Genomic DNA, 26,726 nt, shown 5'->3' with positions numbered 1-26,726 from the left:
TCGTCCAAATCCAACAAACATACAATGCCATGCACATCACAGTTGTGCAATATATCTATTTTTTAACTGGGAACAATGTGTCTGCAAATGTGGACACAACCGCAATAAAGCAATGATGCTGGAGCATGCCGTGGGTATGTCTGAAAGACAAACCCGCTGCACTGATACGTGCAGGCTTCCCAGCACACCAGAGCATTTTGTGTTGCCAAGGTATCGTAATTGCTACAGTATTGGCGATTGTGGTAGGTGGTTGTACCCCTGTAAAGGCTAGTTTGTACTCAGATATATGCAAATTTGGCATGGAATCCATAGCTCATGTGTCTTTCATGACAACCACGATGGCATTTCAATGTCGGAATTATTGATGGCAATATAGTGCGAAGACATTCTTGTAAATACTGATGGGAAAAGTCATTCATTTTACAGAGCCAATCTGTTTAGTTAAACCATTCTGTGCATCTGTCTTGTTGTTTATTCACATTTCCAGGTAATTTATATACTCCACTGCTAGCTCATAAGTCAACACCTTCATTAATTCATCGTTCAATACTGAATCCAGCTGCTGCAGCGATTCATTCTGTTGATCTTCAGTACAATTTCAGATCCTGTCATTCCCTCCATTTATTGCTTAGTGCAACATCTGAGCAGTTCATCAGTCAGTAGGACGTAGAGGGACACTCCATTTATTATTTAATGTTAGCAGTTATTTTGTTCTAAAACGTCTCAATAGTTCATTCCATTTATGGTTCAATAAGACTTCAATAGGATGGAATGCTACGTAGCACCAGTGCATGCTCCCAGACCTGACCTATAGGTCTGAAGAGTCCTGTCTATGAATGGACGAAGTTCTATTGCCTCTGACTGGTCTTTGTTCACCCAAAACCTGTCCTGACCAGAAATGGAAGGAGAAATAATAAATAAATTCTAGCACCTACCAAGTGGCTCAACATTTTTGTTTTAATGTTGTACTCAGTCAGACAAGGTCATTACCAAACACCGCCAAGCAGAAAGTCAAGTCAAGTCGAGTCTGGGATCATGTGCTAGTGCTGCGCTTTTCCGCATCTACAACACCACGGAATCGCCTTGGGTCCTGAATGGCAACCACCCAGGCAGACAACCAGTCCATTCCCACATATCTATAATAATCTGCCGGAGCCAGGTGAAATGTGGGCTTCCTCTTGTCCTTCTCCAGCTACTGGTGGTCCTCAATTGCTCAGGCACCTACAGGGGAATGATGCAGATAAATGGGCCACAAGGCCAAAATGTTAAAGCTAATGGTCTCATCCAATGCAAGTGATGCTCCCCAGCCAAGATAGGACAACCATGTGCCATGAAAGGACAAGACACTGTAGTTTTCCTTGCTACCAATCACCTCAGCAGGTGATTTCATTGATGATCAGGTGTTTATGTTCAGCTGAGAAGCTCATCATCAAACCCACCTACCACCTCGGTAATTGGCTGCAAGGAAAGCCAGCACTGTCTTCGCCCTCATTGCCCACCCCTGGCCTAGTCTATCTTAGACACTGCTCGTTTAATACAAAGTCATTCTAGCGCTACCCAATGATCCTCAATAGAGACGTAGTACCGAAGACATCCAGGCATCAGCTTAGATCATTGGTTAGTATCCAAGTCACAACCATACAGCAAAGGCAGGCAGCACCAGGACGCTAAAGACTTGGATCTTCTTTTGTCTGCAAAGATATCAGCATCAACAAACACCTCTGTCCAGTGACCTAATGACTCCATCAGCACTTCTAGGCACCTCTCGGTCTCAAAGTCCAAGAATCCAGAGACATATGTCGCTGCCAAGATAAGTAAATGTCTCTACAACAGATACACTTCTGATGGCTGAGTCCAGGAAGTCATTAAAAGCCTTAATCTTATGACCCTGTCACACCTTGATGATTTAGCCTGCGCGTACCGACGTATTAAAATTTGACGAATATGCTGCCATACATCTAATACATTATGAGTAAGTTTTGAATAAGTTAAGAGCATGTTGAAGCACACTTGTATACATCGTAGTATGGCAAGGTCATTGAGAAATTTTGTGAATGTACAATATTTTCGATGCATGCCAGCATTTGGCTCAGGCATCCCGCATATGCGGGCCATAAGTTTTAGGTGACTTATGCGATTGTTGACACGTTACTTGTAAGTTACTCATAGGTCGAAATACGTTGAGATAATGTCTAGCATACCCAAAACCTATTTCTCCCCTATGAGTAACTTCCTTTGAACCTATGTGTAACTTATAACAAACTTACCTCCAACACATATTGACGTATTATTGGTTATTAACTGTGTGTGAGCTGAGTTCTGTACGGGAAAATATCAGAGGTGTAAGTACGGGCTGAGCGTTGGCAAGGTCCATTGCGAAAAACGCAGGGGTCTGATATTCCCCGCACAGAACGAGTGAGCGAGGTTATAATTGTTTATTATACGGCTACAATACATATAAACATGCAAACTTACAGTATCGCCTGAATATGAAAGCTGCTAATGGCTCGTAGTCCGACCTGTTCACTTCACCTCTGTGAAGAACTTGCTAACAGATGGTCCTGTCATGGTGAGCGGCGACTCGACCCCAGGAGCGGTAGAACCCGTAATGCAAACTCCCAGACTAGGCTTTGGTGTAAGAGAAAACAGGGTCTTTAATTTAGGCTCAGGTACGGTACACATGTGGTCTGTCAGCCAAGCAAAGGTACTAGCAGGGTTAGGCCGAGACGCAGTCATTGACGAGCAGGGTTCAGTGGCACGAGCAAACATAGACATCCAGGAAGAGGCAAGAGGCATTGTCGGTAAAAACAGGAGTGATAAGCGGGCGCTGGAAAGTGTAGAAAGACAACAATCTGGCAGGGAAGTGAAGAACTGTGAGGTTTAAATGCAGGTGGACTAATCAAGGTGTGAGATCAGGAACAGGTGTTGTTAACAAGGTACACGTGAGGAAAGATCCAGAAAGGGGCGTGGCTAGTGGACAAAGATCGTGTACTGCAAGATGGTGAGGAAGGAAATGCACAAAGTGGAGTGATGTAATACACAAAGATGCGTGAGCAGGTGCAAAGAGCATGAGTGAATGGAAACACAAAGCAGACTGAATCAAAGTGTGAGAAGAGGGCACAGAACTGGTGAAGTGGCATGACGTGACAACACAAACAGAGACGCGAGACGGATGAAAGCCTGATGTCAGGTGCAGGGTGTGGAGTGAACCTAATCAAAAGACAATGAGGACAAACTGAGAAGAAAGCTAAAACAGAGTATAATACCACAATGACCAGGAACTAGACCAGAGCATGAACATGAGAATTAATCAGAGATTAATAATAAATAAACAAAAGACAAAACAAGACTGGACCTGACTTGACTGAAATATATCAAGAGAAGACAAAACAAGCAAAGACTAATAATTAACAGAAAACAAAACCCGATACTTAAGCATAACTGATAACACAAATGAGAACAGCAAAATAAACAAGAAACTAATGAACAATAAATGAAAAACAACTGATAGAACAAAACTAAAATGGAATTGAACTGTGGCTGAAGTATAAAAGTAACAAAGTGGCAAAGCAAAATAGAACATAGAATAAACACATGATGAAAATAAAAAAAAACTAATAAATCAAAGCAGGAACAGATGATGAAGCAAAGAAAGGGTGAAAATAGGGATCAAAGCCTAAATTAGGGCCGGGCATGACAGGTCCGCTTGATAGCTAGTAAACCTTCAATCTGTGTGTTTTTTCCAGTGCTGTTTTGATATTTATGGAGTATGTTGGAGTATGTTCTTGTCTGACTTTGTTTTTGTAATCATGTTTTTAGCTTTCTGGTTTGTAATGAATGTGATATGCGTTCAGGACCAGTTGTCATGGTAACCAGTCTGATATGGGAAAATACAAGACCGGAAATCAGCCAATCAGAGTGCGCGTAGCGTCGCAGCTGTATAATAAATAGATGTATTTGACGTGTTCCAAATGACCGCAGAACTTACTGGAAGTGTCAGCTGCTGTATAATGACGTCTTGGCAGCATTTTTGATACGTCGGCATACGCTGGCTAAATCGTCAAGGTCTGACAGCTGCATAATTTATTCGACGTAACCAGCGTATTCGCCAAATTTTTCATAAGTCGGCATATGCTGGCTAAATCATCAAGCTGTGACAGGCCCATTAGACTTGATCCAGGACAATCTCAAACCCAAACACTCCAATTCCTCACTCAGCTTCTCCAGTCCTGCAATCAGAGTATCTATTGATTCTGCAAAGATCACAGCATCGTGCGCGAAGTCAAGGTCAGTAAACCTTAAACAGGAAAGTTTGTTGAAAAAAGCACTGCACTTGCTGGAGAATCTTCATGTCTACTTTGTCGACTTGACCCATGTGCCAACTTACAGATATTCATTTCACTCCCACAACCGTCCGCATTGTTTCAACCTGCCCCCCAACACGCGGCAGTCGTGCCCATCTGTGACATCCGCAATCGTCCCTGCGCTCTCCGGTGCATCCGTGTGTGCAGGGAAAAAAAAACCCCATAGCCATAAGGACATGCGTCTGCTCTGTGCTTCCGAGCGTGCATGCGTCTGTGTTTGCATGTCGGGCACGTGTCTCCTCGCTATGCATTTGCAAATGATATGTAAATATGCAATCAACAGAAGTTGATTGAGAACGTTCACAAAAACAGCCCACCGTGTCGCCCGCGCGCCGAGGCCTTCCGTCTCACTCCCGCTCGCTCTTTATTTCTCGACGTGTCTCTCTCCTTCTGTCTGGATCATAAGTGGTGCGCTCAGCAAAGTGGCAAAAATGTCTCCGGGCACCAGTTTCTAATCATTTTTGTATTAGCTGTATTGATGTTTCTCCTCACTTCAACAAGTGATGTATTAGGATTACAGATGGGCCTTACCTCCTGAGACTTTTCTGAGCCAGTTTAAAAGCAATCACTCCCCCGCCGAGCGCGAGACAAATAGAAGCTTCACATTACTCCTAAACATTGTTTTCGGCTGCCTGCTGAACCAGGGGGATGGGATAGATTTACTATGTCCGGACACTTTACTGCAAGATCAGTTGGTAATCACAGAGAAGCATGTTAACTTGACTTTCAAAAGCTTTCTTGCCTTTCTGGAGACTGTCAGAAAAAGCACAACTTTCTCCGGTTGGAGTTCAGAGTGTAATCAGAATGGTTGCCCGTTTGACTCAGCTGAGAAAATATCGAGAAATTCAGCAAGTGCTCTCTGCTTGAGCTGACAAACTGGCACTGATTTGCTGTGAGAATGACACTGAACCTCGGCTCGCTCGGGGTTGTGTGGTGATAATTGTTGTGATCACCTTCCAAACAGGCTGATTCCACGAGTGTATATTCAGAAAATACTTCAACAAAGTTTTAAAAAGCACACGTCATTCCACAGCGGTGAATTCTCTGGAAATTAGAATAATTATGCAGTTACCCATCGCTGACAAAAGGTTTTATTGATGCACTTTTTCGGGGGTTAATATAAATCATAAGGGAAGCGTTGGTTCATTTTTTTTTTTTTTTTTTTTAGCTAAAGCATTTTCAGAGTAATAGTTCAGGTTTTTCATTTAGCCATTTAATGAGATCAGCAAATTCAGATTCAGATTATTTAACCTAAATATTTAGTTCAACATTTAAGAAGATCCTCATTAAATGTTGAGCTAAATATTTAAACATTTACATAAATTTTTAATCAGATGTTTAGCTAAATGTTTCAGATAATATTTGGTTATATATGTAAATCATCCATTAATTCATTTTCTGTCCGGGTCTGGGTCCGGGTTGCAGTGGCAGCACACTAAGCCGCTCATCCCACGCTTCCCTATCCCCAGCTGAGTCCTGTAACTCTTCCTCTGGGATCCTGAGCGGATTCTGGGTCTTCCCCAAGATGTCTCCCATTTGAACATGCCTGGAAGACCTCTCCATGGAGACAACCATGGCTCGTCCTCACCAAATGTTTGTACTACCTGAATTGGCTCCTTTCGATGCTAAGAAGCAGCTGCTCTACTCCAAGTACCTCCCAGACAGTCGAGCTACTAACCCAATCCAGGAGTGTAAGCCTAGATACGCGACGGCGGAATCACAGTTCCACCAACTGCATCCACCAGCTTATTCTTTCGGTAAGTTCATGACCATAGGTGAGGAGAGCCGTGTAAATTGACTAGTAAATTGAAAGCCTCGCATTCTGGCTCACCTCCTTCTTCACCATGATGGTGCAGTCCCCCCAAAAAATCATAATAATGACCTGAACGAATCCAGTGTTTCTGAAGAAGTCCCTCAGTGTTTGTCTGCTCCGGGTGAACACGGGACGACAACACTTTGTCCTGCCAACAGCAACCAAAAATAAACGACATCTGGAAGTGAACCTCACCGGGTCTTCTCCTTCATCTGTCAAGTTCATTGCTGGTCTGCAAACAGACATGGTGCATTACCGCCACCAGCTGTTTGAGTGTGCAGCGTTAATAGAGTCAATGGAGTTAATGTCTTCACTGGTGTCATTGCAAGAGAAAATTTTTTCAAGAACGAAAAAAATAATGGTATTGACCGGTTACCATTATTTTCAATAAACAGTTCTATTCCAGAATGTGTGTGTGTATATACGTATATATATATATATATATATGTTCTGCTTTTGTTTTCATTCCAGGCAAAATACCAAAAGTTTCTAGTTTTCATTTTCATTCAATGAAACCAGTTCAAAGCCTTGGTGATATCACCCACGGGTTTTCTACAGAGAGCCAACCAGATTTTGAAGCTCAAAAAGGCACTGCTCTGAGTATCACCATGTTGGTATTTTTTACTCTGCCTACATCACATCCAGACCAAGTAGTGGAGGTCGGGCAAGACCCTGCATGACCTGGGATGAATGAATGAAAGCGAACACCCCTCATACCCATCTTGGAGTTACCCTACAAGCTACACTATCAGGCTAACCTGGTGTTAATCAAGTCATATTTTGGGGGATTGGGTAGTGGTCTTCGTAATGAATACCTTTGGTGTGGGCATTCCAAATGAAGACCACTTATTTTCTCAGTAATCGTGGATTAATTGGACCTAACGCCAAACAAAATTAAGCATACCTTCTATGGTCATTAGTATGTAGTCCATGTACTGTAGTCTTGTAGACTGAACTAGATTTTGTTGGCATTCTCATCAGCTATTCCATGTTCTTCCATCACCACTTCTACATTGACATTCAAGTGCATCCACAGATTAGTTTGTCAAGTTTTCTGCCTTGGGTAGTGATTCTGAGCTGGACCCAGCTTACCTTGCACAGTGATGTTCTTAACGTTACGTGAGGTAAATTCAAAATAAGACTGCTTTCCATTTATAAAGCATCCAGCCTCCTTTGGAAAATTGCACTTAATTTACCATGCTTCCTGCACAACAAAAGGAGTAATCAGCCTATATTAAAATAGAAAAGAAAGCTGTACTTGATGTGTGTACTTCAGCTTTGCATCACAGCACAATGCTGTCAAAATTTTATTTCTAAAGCAGAATAGCATAATCAGATAAGTACGAAATTTCATATGCCGCATGTTAAAGTATTACATTGTTGGAATACGTACTGCAATTGCATTTGTTAATGACAGCTACATAGTTTTTGCCTTCGGACTTGCACCAGCCTTAAAAACATCTGTCCATTAACCAATGTCTACAACAAATTTCATTAAGATACAATGATGCATTTTAAGATATCCTGTTAAAGTAGGCGACCCCACCCCCCCAAGGAAAAAAAATGCCAATGAAAAAATAAGCTCCTTGTCAAAAGTAATAAAGTAACACTTTACCTTCCACTAAGAAGGCACTCATTAGAGATGCATTGCAATCGAATGCATTCAAGATCAAACCTATCAATAGTTTTCATGAAAACTGATCAGCAATGAAAAGAGCAAAAACACAAAGAATGAAGGTCCACATTTTTACTGGTGCTTTCTGTCTTACTGTATGACTGTAAGACTTGTGAACTGACCGTGACCAAAACAAACACCTGAATGTCTTTGGTACCAGGTCATGTCAGAGAATCGTTGAGTCTCAGGAATGACTGAGTGCCTCAGAGTTGAGGCCACAACAACATTTTTTGGGGGTCAAGGGACTGTTCAAATATCATGGGGGAGGTGATGGTCTAGTGGTTAAGTCGTTGGGCTTGAGACCAGAAGATACTCGGTTCAAATCCCAGCCTGACTGGAAATTCACTAAGGCCCCTTGGGCAAGGTCCTTAATCCCCTATTGCTCCCGGTGTGTATTGAGCACCTTGTATGGCAGCACCCTGACATCGGGTGAATGTGAGGCATTATTTGTAAAGCACTTTGAGCGTCTGATGCAGTCCATTTACCATTTATCACTTGGGTGTGGCATGCAGATGAGTACTTTTGTGGAAAAACCAGTTATCTGCCTGACTGGTTGCCATCCAGGACCCAACGTGCGGCACAAATGGATCCTCTCAGATCTCAGCTAACTTTAGCAACTCTCTTTTATCAGGCACAACATGTGTAATATACTTTGTTTTGAAAATCCAGTGCATCTAAACAAAGCAATAAAACCAACAGCCCAATAAAATATATCGTTCAACATTTGGCAGTTAGCTTAATTTTACAATGGAGGTTTCAGAGTAAAGGCATACCGAGGCTATTATTGTTCTTGTGAAGCACATTCCAAAACTGGTCAGTTTGTATAATTAGCAAAAATGGCAGGGGTGCCTACTTTTGCACAAGTGTAGGGTACTTAACAAGTTATAAGCATTTATTGTAAAAAAAAAAAAAAAAAGAAAAAAAAGCATAGCGTTGAAATCAGTGCATCAACATGGTGGTTTTAGGCTACAAATATACTAGACTACTCTTGTTGTCTTTTAAAAGTGCTGTATGGTTATGCTAAAACTATCAAAGTGGTGCTGTTTCCTAATATTAAGATATTTATTGTACAATTTTATTTCATTTTTCATTTTATTGTTTCATGTTCTGTATTGTATTGACTCAAAATAATTGTCATTATTCTACACAGTCCAGTATAATAGGTGGAAGTATGCACCTCAAGCTGTTTTCATGATCTACCAATAAACACATAGTAGACATTTTATTTATTTATTCATTTGTAAGCATTTTGTCAGACTGTGACTGATGACATGACCAAGGTGAGCGCCTTAAAGCATAGCACATACCGTAGCACAATGCTAATGGCTAATGTTAGCATAAGTAATATGGCTTGTTGTGCAGTTAGCTGCCAAAACCAGATCATCGTTTTCTGTCAAGTGAGGTGGCGGCTTACACCCCAATTTCACAGGGCACCATGCTCTTATGCCTCCTACAAGGCTAGTTTATAAAGCACATACCTGACAACCTGCTCAAAAATGAAAGTAAAACTGTGCCCAGCTGCATCCTCAGCCAGAACTTCAACAAATGCTGCTTCTGCTGCAGATTTTTACCCCAATGGAACACTGTCAAACAGGTTTCAAGCTGTACTCACAAGGGCTACCCTGTTTAAAGATGTTCAAACATGACTATAGCGGTTAAGAGTACAAACACTCAGAAGTGATCACTTAACAACGCCAATTAGGGAAATTGGGATGAAATTTTTTGAACAGCTCGAAAATTTCACCCTGATTTCAAGACTTGAGTATGGCCATAATTACTGACTATACCAAGTTTGTTCAAGGCTGAGAAATGATGGATAAAGAAGTTACTGTGATACTTTAAAACACCATGATTTGCTATTCGGGATCAAACGGGAAGGAACGGCACTCTGTGGAATAGCCCTATTACGTACAGAGAAAGCCACGCCTTCGCTGCAGACACATACAGAGTCACATTTTTATATAAAAGATGACAAATGGTTAAATATACATGTGTAATTTTGTTTGCTGTATTCCAACATTTAATGGGTTCTCTTTGAAACTAGACTCAACTTCAAGTTTCATGTTAATTGGTTATTTCCTTTTGCGTAATCCAAACAAGAACTCTACAATGGATTAGAGTCCCATCCAGGTGGAATCATAGACTCAAGTCCACTTCATGCTACGGATAAGCACTGACACCAACAGGTCTCACAGCCTATATTGGACTTACTACTTCATTCGTCTAACAACAATCCAACAAATTAATTTTGAAACAAACAGGGGCGAAGACACTATATTTTTGGGAACAATTGGAAAACATTTGTGAATATTGCTGCATACTTCTTGCGCTCTACAGATATAAAGACAAAGCAGGCAAAAGCCAGAGAGCTCAAAGTTAAGGGCCACCCGAAGTCCTATTGCACTTTCCACAGTCGGCACACCATCTTTTGTTTCCCGGCTCATGTAAGGATGGACAGGGCCCCACTGGAGTTGTATAGTTGCTGACTAGAGTATTGTGTTTCTGGGACCTCCTGAGGGCAGTGTGTATTCTGCTAGATTTGAGCATGTGTGTGTTTGTGTACATGTGTGAATACGTGTTGCGGGAAGCGGTGGGGGTTGCGAGGTCAGCTGTCAAGTAATTGTGATTCCGTGAAAGGCCATGTCCATCATCTTGATTGACAGCTAAGCACACATTTTATATTTTGTGTGTGTGTGTCTCACATGCACACTGAGGTAGAACAGTGCAGTGTTGTCAGATTTGACCAACAGATGGGCGGGTTGCGGGCGTGGCCGTGTACATCTCTCCTCCGACACGTAAAAATGCATCAATCTTTCATTTTAATTTGTGGCCAGACCTACGCGGGTGTTTGTGTATTGTGTTTTTTGTGTTTGAAAGTGTGTGTGCCCATTTGTGAGTGGATTTGTCATGAGACTGACATGTTGACAGGTCCGCCCCACCCCTTACTTCTCCCAGCTGCCATCTGATAAGGTTGAATGATTTTCAATGTGTTTGCAGGAGACGATGGATTGTGGAAGTGCCGGGAAATAGAGGCACTCTAAGAGCCGATAAGGCTTTAAAAAAATGACAAGAGGAAAATAGTTGGAAGGAAGGGGGGGTCAAATGGGGGGATGGGATATCCATCCACTTGTAGACTTTTATCCCATCTAGTGTTGGGATTTTTCTCTGAAGGAGTGGAAGATGAAATAAAAAGAGATACCAGCAGGGCTTCAGGGACTGTGACATGTTTTCTGCTTGGTGGTGGACGCTTTTAGTGCAACAAATAGGAGAATATTTAGAGCGGAATCCTGCAAATGGTGATACAAGCATCATATTCGACACAAATACTCCTTAGACATTCCTCTTTTGAAAAAACTGACTGGTCACTTGAATTACACAGGGGTCAAAATTAAAAGATGCTCCAGTCATAGTGAAAACTACACCACGGTGTTTGCCTGTTCATAAAGATTCTAAAAAGGTATAGTTTGGACTATGTATAACTGAATTCTATTGAGTTATGCGGTAAATAAATCAATCAATCAAGTTTTATTTCTAAAGCGCTTTACTACAACCAAAGTTGATCAAAGTGCTGCACGCAGTTAAAAACAACCATAAGACAAAACATATACATCTAAAATATATTACAGTTGTTGGTTTCCAGGGAGTCACAGCTCTATGTGTCGAAGGCCAATTGAAACAAATACGTTTTCAGCCTGGCTTTGAACAGGGGCAGGGATGAGATGGAGCTCCAGAGGAAGAGAGTTCCAGAGTCTAGGACCTGCCATGGCAAAGGCACGATTGCCCCACTGTCTATACCTCGACCTTGGAACCACCAGCAGGTGTTGGTCTGAAGAGCGCAAGGCTCTGCTGGGCTGGTGAGGGGTCAAAATGCCACTGAGGTAAGTCGGTGCGAGGCCATGGATTGAACTAAAGATGAACAACAAGAGTTTAAATTGTATTTGGAACTGAACCGGGAGCCAATGGAGGGAGTAAAGAATTGGTGAGATATGGTCATATTTGCGAGTGCTGGTGAGGAGGCGAGCAGCCGCATTCTGCAGCTGTTGCAGACGGTGAAGAGAGGCTTGACTAAGTCCAGTATATAGAGCATTACAATAGTCCAGACGTGAAATGACAAAAGCATAGATGGTTTTTCAAAATATCTGTGGTTTAGTAAAGGTTTGACCTTAGCTAACTGTCTGAGTTGGAAAACACTTGCTCTAACCACGGAGTCAATTTGTTTATTAAATTTGAAATCTGAGTCAAAAATCACACCCAGATTCCTGACAGTGTGGTTGGGCTGAGAGCCAAAATAAGTAATGTTTTTAACTGAATTTACATGGCTGGAAGATCCAAAGAGGATGAATTCAGTTTTTGACTCGTTCAGACAGAGAAAGTTTTGTGATAGCCAACGCTTTATGTCAGTGAGACAAGAATTAATGGACTGTGTGTCTGAAAAAGAAGTCACAGGCAGATAGATTTGTAAGTCATCCATGTACATATGAAAGGACACATCATGATGGGCAATAACAGAACCTAATGGCATAATGTACAACGAAAAAAGGGCAGGGCCAAGAATTGAGCCCTGTGGTACACCAGAGGTCAGAGGAGCTAGTGAAGAGGAGAGGTCGTTAATCATAACAGTAAAAGACCTATTTGAAAGATCCAGTGGACATTGAGCTTGTTTGACCTTTACTTTGGTGATCAAACATTTAGCACAGTCAAAACTATTTCATTTGTTAATCCTCTTAGCTCAATTAATAATTTGCTTAACTTTTTACCAAAATTGGAGCAAATTTAACTTCTGACCCCTGTGCAAACTGAAATCGACCTTTGTCACCATTCTTGCTGTTTTTACCCCATAACTCAATAGAATTCAGTTATACATAGTCCAAACTATACCTTTTTGGAATCTTTATGATCAGACAAATAATATGAAATACCTTTCAATATGATTGGAGCATTTTTAAATTTTGATCCTTGTGTAATTTTTGCAAATGACCCCTATCTGGCTGCCTATTGAAAATTCAAGTGGCCAGTCCGTTTTTTTTTCAAGAGTTAACATCTAAGGTGTATCTGTGCCAAATTTGGTGCTTGTATCAACATTTGAAGGATTGTTTCATTTATCTGCTGCACTATTTAGAGAAATCCAAAGCTTGAGAAGTGGGCAGATAGAAACCCGTGGAAGTGGTGAAGAGCAGAGAGAAAAAGGCAGGGAGGAGTTGAGGACAGAATGAAGGGGAGGAGAGGTCAGAGGAAGGGTCAGATTTATTTCCTGGGCGCTGCGGATCTTGATGACGAGTCCTCGCCAGGGTCACTTTGGATTCTGGTAATACAGATTTCCTCAAAAGAGAAGGCCAGTGGGTCTCTACATGCACGTTTGCATATACAATATCTGAATGTGTTTGCACTTGCATGTGGATGTGCGTGCACGCCTGCATGCATGAATGGTCACAGACTTGGTCACCGTCACCTTTAGCTCTCTGGCTCCAGTTTTAAAATTCCAGGTTCAGTTTCATTTAGTCTGCTTTGAAGTTTGAATCACTCCAACTTTTAACATTTTTCTCATATTTCGGTATTCAGCGGGGGCAGTTCCACGGTTAGTACTGTCGCCTCGCGGCCAAAAAGGACCTGAGTCTGTGTGGAATTTGCATGGATTTCCTCCAGCGTTCCAAAGACATTACAGTCATGTTGACTTGAGATTCTGTATTTCTCTTAATACGTGTCTGACTGATCCTCCACAAACATGTTTACACTGCCTGAAGTGCTCGGTATCTTTGTACCAGATTGCACGCTTGAATATTAAGAAAAACTCAATCGCTCGAGGCAGTAAAAGCTGCTGTGCTGCAAATAAGCTGCACTAATGACCATATTATGTCAAATAATAAGGTCTGAATGACAACTGTGACAAAAAGTACTGCTGATTTACAATCTCACTGATGTATTATAGTCGACATATCTGCAAAGGTCTGCCTTCAGTGCATCTGGAACGTATTCACAGCGCTTCATTTTTTTCACATTTTATGTTACAGCCTCCTTCCAAAATGGATGTAATTAATTTTTTCCTCAGCATTCTACACACAATACCCCATAATGACAATATGAAAAAGTTACTTTGAGATTTTGCAAATTTATTTAAAATTCACCTGTACATAAGTATTCACAGTCCATGCTGGTGTACAGGACAGGATGCTTGCAGAAGAAGACACCCACTCCCACTTCTGGATGGAGCCACACCTCAAACAGAGAGGGGAAAAACAGAATCGGGTAGCAGAAAGATGACAAATAAGGTGTAATTTGTCAGCATTAAGCAACAAGAAAAACAAGCCATGAAGATCAAAATTGAGTTCATGTACATCCTGTTTCCACTGATCATTTCTACAGCTTAATTGGAATGCATCTGGGGTAAATTCAGTTGACTGGACATGAAGAAGACTTGAGGCTGTAATTGCTGTCAAAGGTACATCAACAAAGTATTGAGCAAAGGGTGTGAATACTTAAGTACACGTGATTTCTTAGTTTTTTATTTTTAGTAAATTTGAAAAAAATTGCAGCGGTGGTGACCAAGTGGTTAGTGCACTTGGTTTCAGCGCAGAAGGTTCCCGGTTCGAATCCCACCCTTGCCACAATACTCCATGCAATGTGGAGTTGCATCAGGAAGGGCATCCGGCATAAAACTTGTGCCAATTAATCATGCAGATCCACCTGAGATTTGCTGTGGTGACCCTGAGTGCAGAACAAGGGAGCAGCCGAAGGGAATTATTTAATACATTTTGAGAGTTGTATACTCTGAGTACATACTTACCATCAACTGGTTTTAGTAGATAGTATATACAGTATGAGTAGATTGCAATAATCTTACTCTGTATAATTTATACAGCAATGATTTGAGTAAAAAAAAAAAAAAAAAAAAAAAAGGTCCTCTCTGGAAAGGTTGTACTTGTTATTTTTAATATTGAAATAAATATATGTGCAAACATCTGACAGGTCTGAAACTTTGGGTATTTAACTACCACAGTCAGCAGTTAGATATGGATGAATAACTTGACCAAAGTAAGCACTTTGATTTCTTGGTGCCAGTGACACATACTTGTGTACCCTGACTGTCAAACAGCCCATCTCTCTTTGTTTGCATCCACAGCCGCCGGCTGTAGGCATACAGACTATCCCATGATGCATTGCGCAAGTGCTACTTCTGGGCATGCGCACTGATACATGGAATCCCCCTGTTGTTGAAAAAAATCTGGTTTGAAGCTCTAATTAAGATTATAGAACACATTTTTAAAATATATTTCACAGCTAAATTGTTACCTCCCCCATGAAGGCGACACTGTCATCGCATTTGTTTGTTTGTTTGTAATATTATATGAATGCAACTGAACTGATTTCATGAAATATGGTGGAGAGGTTTCTGTGAAGGCTCTCAGTTGTCCAGGTGGTTTCCATAGTAGAGAAGCTTAAATCTTCGACTGGACTGGGTTGCTTGACGCGAGGACGTTTCGCTTCAAATCACAGAAGCTTCCTCAGCTAAAATTCTTGCTCTGGTAGTCTGACTCCTGTGTTGACCCTTGTAGAGAACAACGTTCTTCTCTACAAGGGTCCTCGCGTCAAGCAACCCAGTCCAGTCGAAGATTGAAGCTTCTCTACTGTGGTGGAGAGGTGGAACATGGGACGGTGGGGGGGAACATGACTTCTTGGAGTGGGTTTTGATAAAGTGGTGAATTTAGAACATTTAAATTTTTTAATTCACTTTGAATTCTAACTTTGCTTTCATATTTTCACAGAGAAAACATGTACATTATGGTCACAGTATTTTCTTTTATCTGTGGTAATAATAAGAGCTACGCAGACATATCGAGAATCGTTCACACTTGGACAAGGTATGAATTGTACTGAGCGCCATTCCAGTTCTGTCTTTAATCATCATCTCATTGCTCAGTGGATTCCCAGCTGCCTCGGTCCAACCCGCTCACAGCTTGGGACGACTCATGGCAAGCCAAGTACAATGCAGCATAACTCTGAGTAAACCTGGTGTACACTATATACTCATGTTTTTGCATCTCTTGTAAAGTCTTTGTGTGCTTGGTGTGAAAACTGTACAAGTCATGCAAAGCCTGCACCAGGCTGCCTGGAGCTCAGCGCAAGGCGGCCAACAAGTACGGTGGTCCAGCCAAGCTCCTGCAAATTTTGAACATGTTCACAACTGGCACAGGATTATCTAACCTTTTCCGACTATGGCGAGCAGCATTCCGACTTCCTCCCCAGGGAATACAGGAGTCGTACGAAAGCCCTGCACAGAAATACGGCGCCAAACTCAGTCAGGTGTGAGAGTTGCTTTACACATAACTGTTCAAAGCTCGGGCAGTTAAAACAGGCACTAAAATGCTCTATGGCAGACAAACAAAAGAAAAAAAAATGATTATGAGACATCCTTTTTTCATTTCCAAGTTCTGGCAGCAGCACAAATTGTTTTCTGTTTCAACTAATCTCATCTTTTCAATCTTTCACTTTTTACAGCATCTCCTCACCCAAACCATGTGGGGCGGGCATGTCTTAAACTGAAGGTGTATGTCAGACCCCCAGGTAAGCCATGCTCCAACTACACACACGCACACGCACACACACACACACACACACACACACACGCACACACTCCAGATTGCTATCAAAGTAAAATTAAGGTGGAATAAGAGGTCTGACAGAATGCCCCGGCTACACTTTGTGCTCTGATTCGCAGACCAGCCGGGCAACACTTTAGCACACACGCATGTACACATTCTGACACGTTCACACATGCAGCAGTGCACAAGCGTCCACGGAGAAGAGTGTGGCAGCGCATAGGCACAAAGTGGCATACGTCACATCACCCCGGGTGTGAGAGAGACCTTCTGTCCTTGTAGAAAAGCAACAGAGCAGCCTGAAAGTACACTCTATTTTATATATATATATATATATATATATATATATATATATATATATATATATATATATATATATATATATATATATATATATATAAAATATATGCATAATACTACTGAGCCAAAGCATCAATCTGCTGCTTACATTTACTCATGAAAAAAACAGATTAATCTAATAATGATCCTATTTCATGCAGAAATCTAATCTAATGATGGGGACCTCATATTTTTTAAATTATGTTTATGCATCAGCCCTTTATTAAAGAATGAAACATAACTTGCAGCAGCTACAAAATAAAACCCACATGCAGTACTGTGCGCAAGTAAAATGAAGTATATACTCAATATGTCAATAAGTAGAAATAAATCTAAACTATAACATTATAAATATAAAAATATATAGCATGTGCAGGTAGTTTTCTTCTTTAAAAATGTGTTATTTCTTTTAGTTGGTCTCTTGCCACTTACAAAAAATTTAAATCTGGTTGTAATGAAACAGGTTTAACCAGATTTATTTAGTTAGTTAGTTAAGTAGCAGTAGTTGTCCCATTCAAGGAGCAAACAGCTCAATGCAAACACATGACAAACACACTGGCATTCAGCAGTGTGGGTGTACCGAACAGTTATTTTGATAATCGATCAATCAAGAAAATAATGAGCCAACTAATCAATTACTTGTTAATTCCAGTTAGTAAAATGACAGAAAATCTTGAAAAATGTTGATCAATGCTTTTCATAACCCAACATGATGACTTCAGATTTCTTGTTTTGTCCATAGCCCAAAGATATTCATTTACTACTAGATAGTAGGAGTAAAGTAACTACTAAAATAAACAACAAAATATTCACATTTATGAAGCTGAAAACAAACGGAGCATTTGTACTTTTAAAAAATATTCAAAATGATTAATCAAATATCAAAATACAGTTGTATGCAAACGTTTGGGCACCCCTGATAATTTTCATGATTTTCCTTTATAAATCATTGGTTTTCTGAATCAGAAATTTCAGTTAAATATATCATATAGCAGACACACACACTGATATTTGAGAAGTGAAATGAAGTTTCTAGTATTTACAGAAAGTGTGCAATAATTAAACAAAATTTGGCAGGTGCATAAATTTGGGCACCCTTGCCATTTTATTGATTTGAATACATGTAGCACTAACTATTGGAACACAAAATTGGTTTGGTAAGCTCATTGACCCTTGACCTCCTTACACAGGTGAGCCCAATCATGAGAAAGGGTATTTAAGGTGGCCATTTGCAAATGTTTCCCCTCTTTGCATCTCTTCTAATGAGTGGCAACATGGGAGCATCGAAACACCTCTCAAATGACCCGAAAACAAAGATTGTTCAACATTATGGTTTAGGGGAAGGATACAAAAAGCTATCTCAGAGAGTTCAGCTGTCAGTTTCCATTGTGAGGAACATAGTGAGGAAATAGAAGATCGCAGGCACAGTGCTAGTTAAGGCCTGAAGTGGCAGGCCAAGAAAAATCTCAGATAAGCTGAAGTGAAGGATGGTGAGAACAGTCATAGTCAACCCATAGACCTGCTCCAAAGACCTACAACATGATCTTGCTGCAGATAGTGTCTCTGTGCATCTTTCAGCTATACAGAGGAAGCCTTTTCTGCATACACGCCACAGAGTCACTTGAGGTATGCTAAAGCACATTTGGACAAGTCAGTCTCATTTTGGAATAAGGTGCTGTGGACTAATGAAACTAAAATTGAGTTATTTGGACATAACAAGGGGCGGTATGCATGGCGGAAAAAGAACACAGCATTCCAAGAACAACACTACCCTACCTACCTATCATACCTACAGTAAAATTTGGAGGTGGTTCCATCATGCTGTGTGGCTGTGTGGCCAGTGAAGGTACTGGGAATCTTGTTAAAGTTGAGGGTCACATGGATTCCAGTCAATATCAGCAGATTTTTGAGAACAATGTTCATGAATCAGTGACAAAGTTGAAGTTGTGCCGGGACTAGATCTTTCACAAGACAACGACCCTAAACACTGCTCAAAATCTACTAAGGCATTCATGCAGAGGAACAAGTACAACGTTCTGGAATGGCCATCTCAGTCCCCAGACCTGAGTATTATTGAAAATCTGTGGTGTGATTTTAAGCGGGCTGTCCATGCTCAGAAACCAATGGCCCAGTCACAAACCTGAGATGTTTTGTATAGAAGAATGGTCCAAAATACCTTCAACCAGAATCCAGACTCTCATTGGAAGCTATAGGAAGTGTTTAGAGGCTGTTATTTCTGCAAAAGGAGGATCTACTAAATATTGATATATTTTTTCTGTTGGGGTGCCCAAATTTATGCACCTGCCCAGTTTTGTTTAAATAATTATTGCACACTTTCTGGAAATCCTGTAAACTTCATTTTACTTCTCAAATATCAGTGTGTTCATCTGCTATATGATATATTTAACTGAAATTTCTGATCCAGACAACCAATGATTTATAAAGGAAAATCATGGAAATCATCAGGGGTACCCAAACGTTTACAGAGAAATGTAGTTTCTGATCAATTTGACAGTAGATTAAGCAATGATTAGTCAATTAATCTTTGCAACTCCATTTAGCAGTATCACAGTGACTGGCAGTGAAAGGTAAGAAATTGGTATCAATGAACACAAACTGAGATACAACCAAGACACCATATTGGAATTGTGAACATTTTTGTGTTAAATTGTCAATGAATGCTAAGTAGAAGGAAATTTTGTTGTGTACTATAGACATATAACACTTAAACATAAAAGACAATAAAGAAAAAAATATAAAAATATAAAAGTAGGAACATTTGCAAACAGACAACAAAACTTCTATATCACATGGAAATCCTGATGAAAAAATTATGTTATTATTGCAACCCTAAACGAGAAAAAAACCTGAGACCATACTGAAAATGAAAATTAGAAAAAAGTAAAGATATTTCATGTTTTGTGTGGTAAAATTAATTTCATTTGTTAATATGTATCAATTCTTGCTTTTAAGGCGTGCAATGTTTGTTGTTGTTCATTTGGCTGCTCCCGGTTTTGTTCGGAGTCGCCACAGCAGATACAGCCAGATCTGCATTGGTCATTGGCATAAGTTTTGCGCTGGATGCCCTTCCTGATGCAACACCAGTTTCACCTGGAGAAACACACACAGCTGCTGGGGTTCCAAAGAGGTCTCCCATCCAAGCACTAACCAGATCCTGCTCTGCTTAGCTTCTGAGATCTGACAGGATCAGGCTGACACAGAGCAGACCAGCTGCTCTTTTAAGGCATGCAATACATTCCAAAAAAGTTGGAACAGGGGCGGTTTAGAGGTAGTATTGATACATGAATCAGTAAATAAAGCAACATGGTTGCTTAGTGGTTAGCACTGTTGCCTCACAGCAAGAAGGTCATGGGATCGCTTCCCACCTGGGGCCTTTCTGTGTGGAGTTTGCATGTTCTCCCGGAGTTTGTGTGGGTTCCCTCCGTGTGCTCAGGCTTCCTCCCACATCTAAATACATGCAGGTTAAGTGAATTGGAAACTTTAAATGGACCGTAGCTGTGCGTACGGATGTGAATATGTTTGTCTGTCTGCAACCCCAATTCCAATGAAGTTGGGACATTGTGTAAAATGTAAATTAAAAACAGAATCCAATGATTTGCAAATCCTCTTCAACCTATATTCAATTGAATACACCACAAAGACAAGATATTTCAAACTGCTAAACTTTATTGTTGTCATGCAAATATTTGCTCATTTTGAAATGGATGCCGGCAACACGTTTCAGGAAAGCTGGGACAGTGGTATGTTTACCACTGTGTTACATCACTTTTCCTTCTAACAACACTCAATAAGCGTTTGGGAACTGAGAACACTCATGATTGGATATAAAAGGAGCATCCCCAAAAGTCTCAGCCATTCACAAGCAAAGATGGGGCGAGGATCACCACTTTGTGAACAACTGCATGAAAAAAAGAGTCCAATGTTCAATTGCAAGGAATTTAGGGATTCCATCATCTACAGTCCATAATATAATCAAGAAAATTCAGAGAATCTTGAGAACTTTCTACATGTAAGCGGCAAGGCCGAAAACCAACATTGAATGCCCGTGACCTTCGATCCCTCAGATGGCACTGCATTAAAAACCAACACCATTGTGTAAAGGATCTTTCTGCGTGGGCTCAGGAACACTTCAGAAAACCATTGTCAGTTAACACAGTTCGTCGCTACATCTACAAGTGCAAGTTAAAACTCTACCATGCAAAGCGAAAGCCATACATCAACAAAATCCAGAAACACCGCTGACTTTTCTGGGCCCGAATTCATTTGAAATGGACAGACGCAAAGTGGAAAAGTGTGCTGTGGTCTGAAGAGTCCACATTTCAAATTATTTTTGGAAATCATGGACATCGTGTCCTCTGGACAAAAGAGGAAAAAGACAATCCAGATTGTTACCAGCACAATGTTCTAAAGCCAGTATCTGTGATGATATGGGGGTGTGTTAGTGCCCATAGCATGAGCAACTTACATATCTGTAATGGCACCATCAATGCTGAAAGGTACATCCAGGTTTTGGAGCAACACATGCTGCCATCCAAGCAACGTCTTTTTCAGAGACGTCCCTGTTTATTTCAGCAAGACAATGACAAACCACATTCTGCATGTGTTACAACAGCGTGGCTTCATAGTAAAAGAGTGCGGGTACTAGACTGGCCTGCCTGCAGTCCAGACCTGTCGCCCATTGAAAATGTGTGGGGCATTATGAAGCGCAAAATACGACAACGGAGACCCCGGACTGTTGAACAACTGAAGTCATACATCAAGCAAGAATGGGAAAGAATTCCACCTACAAAGCTTCAACAATTAGTGTCCTCAGTTTTCAAACACTTATTGAGTGTTGTTAGAAGGTAAGGTGATGTAACACAGTGGTAAACATACCACTGTCCCAGCTTTTTTGAAACGTGTTGCAGGCATCCATTTCAAAATGAGCAAAAATTTGCACAAAAACAATAAAGTTTATCAGTTTGAACATTAAAAATCTTGTTTTTGTGGTGTATTCTGTTTTTATTTACATTTTACAAAACGTCCCAACTTCACTGGAATTGGGATTGTATATTTTGCCCTGTGATTGACTGGTATCCTGTCCATGGTGTACCCTGCCTCACGCCCTGTGACTGCTGGGATAATTAAAAATGGCCGAGAAGCTAACAAGGTGCAAATGAGCATGGCCTATCCTGATGCAAAACCATCACATTTTGTTTTTGGGATTGCTGATTGCAACCCATGCAGCAAATTTCAGCTCAGTTGCTGCGTAAGTATGAGATTATCCATATGGTCGCCATTGCGGCCATATTTGAAAATGGATCGGAACCCCTCGAGCAAACTTTGATGTCCTCGTGGGTCAGAACATGCACACTAAGTTTCAGCTTCATTGGTCCAGCGGTTTCAGAGATGAAGATGTTTTCACACAAAGATGATGACGCCAACCAATGGGCGTCCCATGACATAAGCTCACCTGGACTGAAGGTGAGCTAAAAACGACCTCCAGCAGGTGATTGGTGTGGATGTCTCTGACCAGACAGTCAGAAACAGACGTCATGACGGTGGCCTGAGGGCCTGGCATCCTGTAGTGAGCCCTGTGCTCACTAGTTGGCACCATGGTGCTCAATTGGCATTTGCCGTAGAACACCAGAATTGCCAGGTCCACCACCAGTACTCTGTGCTTTCACAGATGAGACCAAGTTCAACCTGAGCACATATGAAGACATGAAAGGGTCTGAAGATGCCGTGGAGAATGTTATGCTGCAATATCATTCAGCATGACTGGTTTGGTGGTGGGTCAGTGATGGTCTGGGGAGGCATATCCCTGAAGGACACACAGACCTCTATAGGTTAGACAATGGCACCCTGACTGCTATTAGGTATCAGGATGAAATCCTTGGAGCCACTGTCAGGCTCGACGCTGGTGCAGTGGGTCCTGGGTTCCTCCTGGTGCATGAACACCCGGCCTCATGTGGTGAGAGTTGATACCATTGACTGACTCCCATGCTTGCCTGAACTAAATCCAATAGCACACCTCTGGGACATTTTGTTTTAGTCCATCCAACACTGCCAAGTTGTCTCTCAGATTGTCCAGGAGCTAGTTGATGCCCTGGCCCAGATCTGGGAGGACTAGGAGCATTCCCCGATGTTTTCAGGAATGTGTACAAGCATGTGGAGGCCAGACAAACTACTGAGTATCATTCTGAGTTGCTAAAATTTTGTCAGAATGGACAAGTCTGTCACATCTTATCTTTCTTTCTTTTTTTTCTGCTTTGATTTTTGGGGTGTCTTTGAATTCAGCCTTCTGCAGGTTGACCATTTACATTTCCATCAAACAGTGTGGCATCCTTTCATATCTGGAAAGGTATCTAGCATGATTTTTTTCCTCCAATTGATATCTGATGCATTTTCAGAGTGTTCCATTATTATTATTATTATTATTATTATTTAGCAGTGTATATAACAAATGAAATTAAGTTGACCACACAAAACATGTAATATCTTGGGTTCAAACTGTCGGCGATGTAACAGAAGTCAAAGTAAATAAAGAAATCCCTGCGGGAGGGTTTTTTTTGTTTTTCTTTCATTTTCTTTGAAAATGAGATTTGCAGGTTAAATTATTTCCTTTATTAAACAGAAGAATGTTTTTTATTGATTTATTTACATATTTGTTTTTAGACTAGAAATATTTGAACATTTTAAATTGGATTTAAACCATGCTTGTAGAGCGCAAACCTCCACCAACACTAGTTTCCAATTTCACAAATTTTTACCTTGGAAAAAATGTTCAAGGTCAAAGTCCTGTTAGAAATGGCTTTTCATAAGATAAATTAGATGTGATCAAATGTCAGGAGAATACATTTAGTTCATGCACTTGAATCACAGGTTTTTTTTGTGGTGTTGTCAGGTTTTTTCCAGAACTTTTTAGGTTTCTGAATTCTTTTTCAGATAATTTTCACAGAACGTTGGTTATTTCTGCTATGCACAATTTGTAATTGCTTGGTAAGGTTGGTAAGATTAGACCTTACTTGTGTGAAAGCACCTTGAGGCAACTTGTTGTGATTTGGCTCTGTATAAATGAAAAGAAATTGAAATTGCTTTTCGGCATATGGCTTCCAACTGATAACTGGAAGATAGACAAACAGGCATAAAACTGGAACCTCCATTCAGCTTTGGTGATGTAGGTAAATCCATAACAGAAATATGAGAGTGACTGAGGCATTTTTATTTGAGATATTATGCAAAATGTACACCAAATGGGGTTTTCTATATTATATTCAAAAGTCCACGAAATCCACAATCCGGATGAGATCCGGAACAAACTTTATCAGGTGATACTGAGTGCCAGTCTGTAACTCACATTCAACTACGAGCACGTTTGATTGAGATATCATGTAAAATCTACATTAAATGAGCTTTCCAATGTTAAATTGAAATGGGCACAAAATCTGTAATCTGGATCAGATCTGGATCAAACTTTGTCAGTCGATAAAGGATACCATTGTACATAACACTCTCAAATATGAAAGAAATACAATATTTTTTGACAGAGTTATGAATTTAGAAATATTTGTTCAATGTAAAAGGATAGGGATTGTTCCAATTTTCCATGATTTTTCCTGACTTTGACCTTTGACCTTGAAAATTTAATCAGTTCTAGCCAGAGGATATGAATCCTCTGTTAAATAAAAAAAAAAAATCATAATTTTATATGGAAAAATTGTGGGTTACAGGCTCTTCATTAAAAGACAAACAAACAGGTGTGAAAACAACCACCAGATATCTCATTTCAAACACTACATTTTTCTCAAAATTCTTGACTGCCAAAAACATCCGTCAGCGTAGAACTCAGCGCTCACACAAATGTGTCTGGTTTTTAAAAAGTACAGTAAGTCAACTTACATTTGGCATATAAGAGAATCAGACTGCAACAAGCTATAAAAAAAAACTCCGTGTACATCCTTTAAAAATCAGAGTTTTCAAACTAAGCCCTAATTTAGGAGTCGAGCCCGGGTTGTAACACGTCTCCCTCGACAATGACGCGGCTTTGAAGATCTTCGGGAAAGGACGAGTCGGCCTGTGCAGCTTTCAAGGCTCACATCGTTCTGCATCTGTAGGAGAAAAAGAGTTTCTCTCCTCCTCCATAATGACTCAAACAACATCCGCTCTTTTAATCCATCACTGAAGCAGCTTTTCTTTTTTTTCTTTTTTTTTTTTGCTGTTAAAGTAATCCATTTGACATTGCGGCTTCTATCACATCTGTGAAATATCGTCGCACTCACACTAAGCTCTGTGCTGCGTGTGTGTGCGTGTGTGAGTGTGTGTGTGTTGCTCCACATTCCAAGTCTCTGTAATTAAACTGTAATTAGGTTGGTTAAACCCCCTGCAGAGCTCCGTTACTGTCGTCTTCTCCTCCTCTCTTCTTTCTTTCTGTCCCTCGGATGTTGACGTTTAGTGGTTTGTCACTCACTTTCCGCGCCCCCCCCCCCCGCTGCATGGTTCCGCTTGTCTGCCTTTTTGTTTCTCGCAGAAACCCCTCTTCTCTTGTTGCTTTGTTGTGTTATCGCGTTGTCTTTCTGCGCGCGCATCCTCCTGAGTTCAGATGTTTTGTCGTTTCTTTTCCTTTCTCTCTCTCTTCTCTGTTGTGTTTCAGATGGGTCGGGATATGATTCTCCAGAACCCTTCCTGACGGACGGCGGTCCGAGCCGGAGGTCCGGGTCCGTGGCCCCGTTGGCCGTTCTGGTCTCGCTGTTGCTGGGACTCTTCTCCTGGCTGTGAGCCCGTTCTCTTCCGTGGAGCTCCCACCCCGAGGATTCTGGGCTGGGCTGGTTGTCCCTCTAATTCCACCACCCCTCAGGGAAGCCCTTCGTCTCCCTCCCACCTCCACCTCTGAACTCCCACAAACCACCCCCACTGCCAGCCCCCGTACAAGGCCCAGTCACGGACACCTTCTCCAGGCCTGGCTGAAAGCGCCGGCCTGGTCTTGGACTGTTTGGGAGGCGGTCCTTCATCTCTGATCTGCCAATTCTGGAAGAAAGAGATGCAAAGCACCTCTCAGCTGATAAACACAAGGGAAATGTCTCTGCACTCATTTCAGGGGGCCGTTTGATTTGACTATTGACTCTTCATCGCTGATGAGCTCCATGTAGCCGTGGCTATGATTAAACTTGTCGTTCCAGTGTAATTCCTACCGGGAGGATGCATTAAGCGATAGGCCTGGATGCACAAAAATTGGATTTTGCTCACATTGCTGTCCTATCCTCCAAGCAAGAATTGGAAGTGGCCGAGCTTGCTTTGTAATTGGAATTCTATAGTGTCTGGACACATTCCAATAACAACGCACAGAGGAGCAACGCATAGAAACTGAGAAGAGTAGGTTGCCAGACCAGCGCAGAAAAGGATCTATTAAATAGGACTATGTTAGAAAGTGTCATATTGTATGTGTTGATATGTTCAGAGCCAATGTACATTTGTGGCAATGTAATAGAAAAGTTATCCAGAGCAGCTGAAAAATCACAATATGATGACAAGTATAACCATGGCCAGTTTTAGGAGGAGGGTCAGGGTTGTGTGCTGGATGACTCATAAAGGACGTTTCCTCAGATTGTAACGTGAACAGTGAATTTAGGTAAATACCCTCACAGACATCAGGATTCATTCATTTCAGAGCAAAGCCGACTGAGTGCAGGAAAAGGAATTTTTGGAAAAGCAAACTTTTTCGTCACAAACGCAGTAAGATCCGTGAAACTTTGGTGACTTTTGCATATTAGGACATGGTACCTGTGGGTATGAGGACTCTAGGGGCTACAGCAGTCTGACATTTGACCCCAGTGACTTTGACCATGACCTAAATGATTGAATTCAGGCCAGCCTTGCTCTGGCACTTCTGGAATCCACCTACGTGTGTGCAACATTTGGTCTAAATCAGGTTGGAAAATGTT

The 26,726-nt window shown here is 41.1% G+C and overlaps 1 protein-coding gene across 1 annotated transcript in view; it reads left to right on the top strand.

Annotated features, from left to right (window-relative positions):
- The window catches only part of efna2a (ephrin-A2a), a 255,598-nt gene extending 229,120 nt beyond the window's left edge, over positions 1–26,478 (top strand). The window contains exons 3-4 of the mRNA XM_034195458.1: positions 16,346–16,411; positions 25,439–26,478. Of these exons, the coding sequence (XP_034051349.1) occupies positions 16,346–16,411; positions 25,439–25,563 (191 nt within the window). The 3' untranslated portion in view covers positions 25,564–26,478. The remainder of the gene's footprint in view (positions 1–16,345; positions 16,412–25,438) is intronic.
- The last annotated feature ends 248 nt before the right edge of the window (positions 26,479–26,726 follow it).

Source organism: Thalassophryne amazonica, chromosome 19, assembly GCF_902500255.1.
Source record: "Thalassophryne amazonica chromosome 19, fThaAma1.1, whole genome shotgun sequence".
NCBI lineage: Eukaryota > Metazoa > Chordata > Actinopteri > Batrachoidiformes > Batrachoididae > Thalassophryne > Thalassophryne amazonica.
Note: the sequence above shows the minus strand (reverse complement) of the source record. Positions and strands in the feature narration are given on the sequence as shown.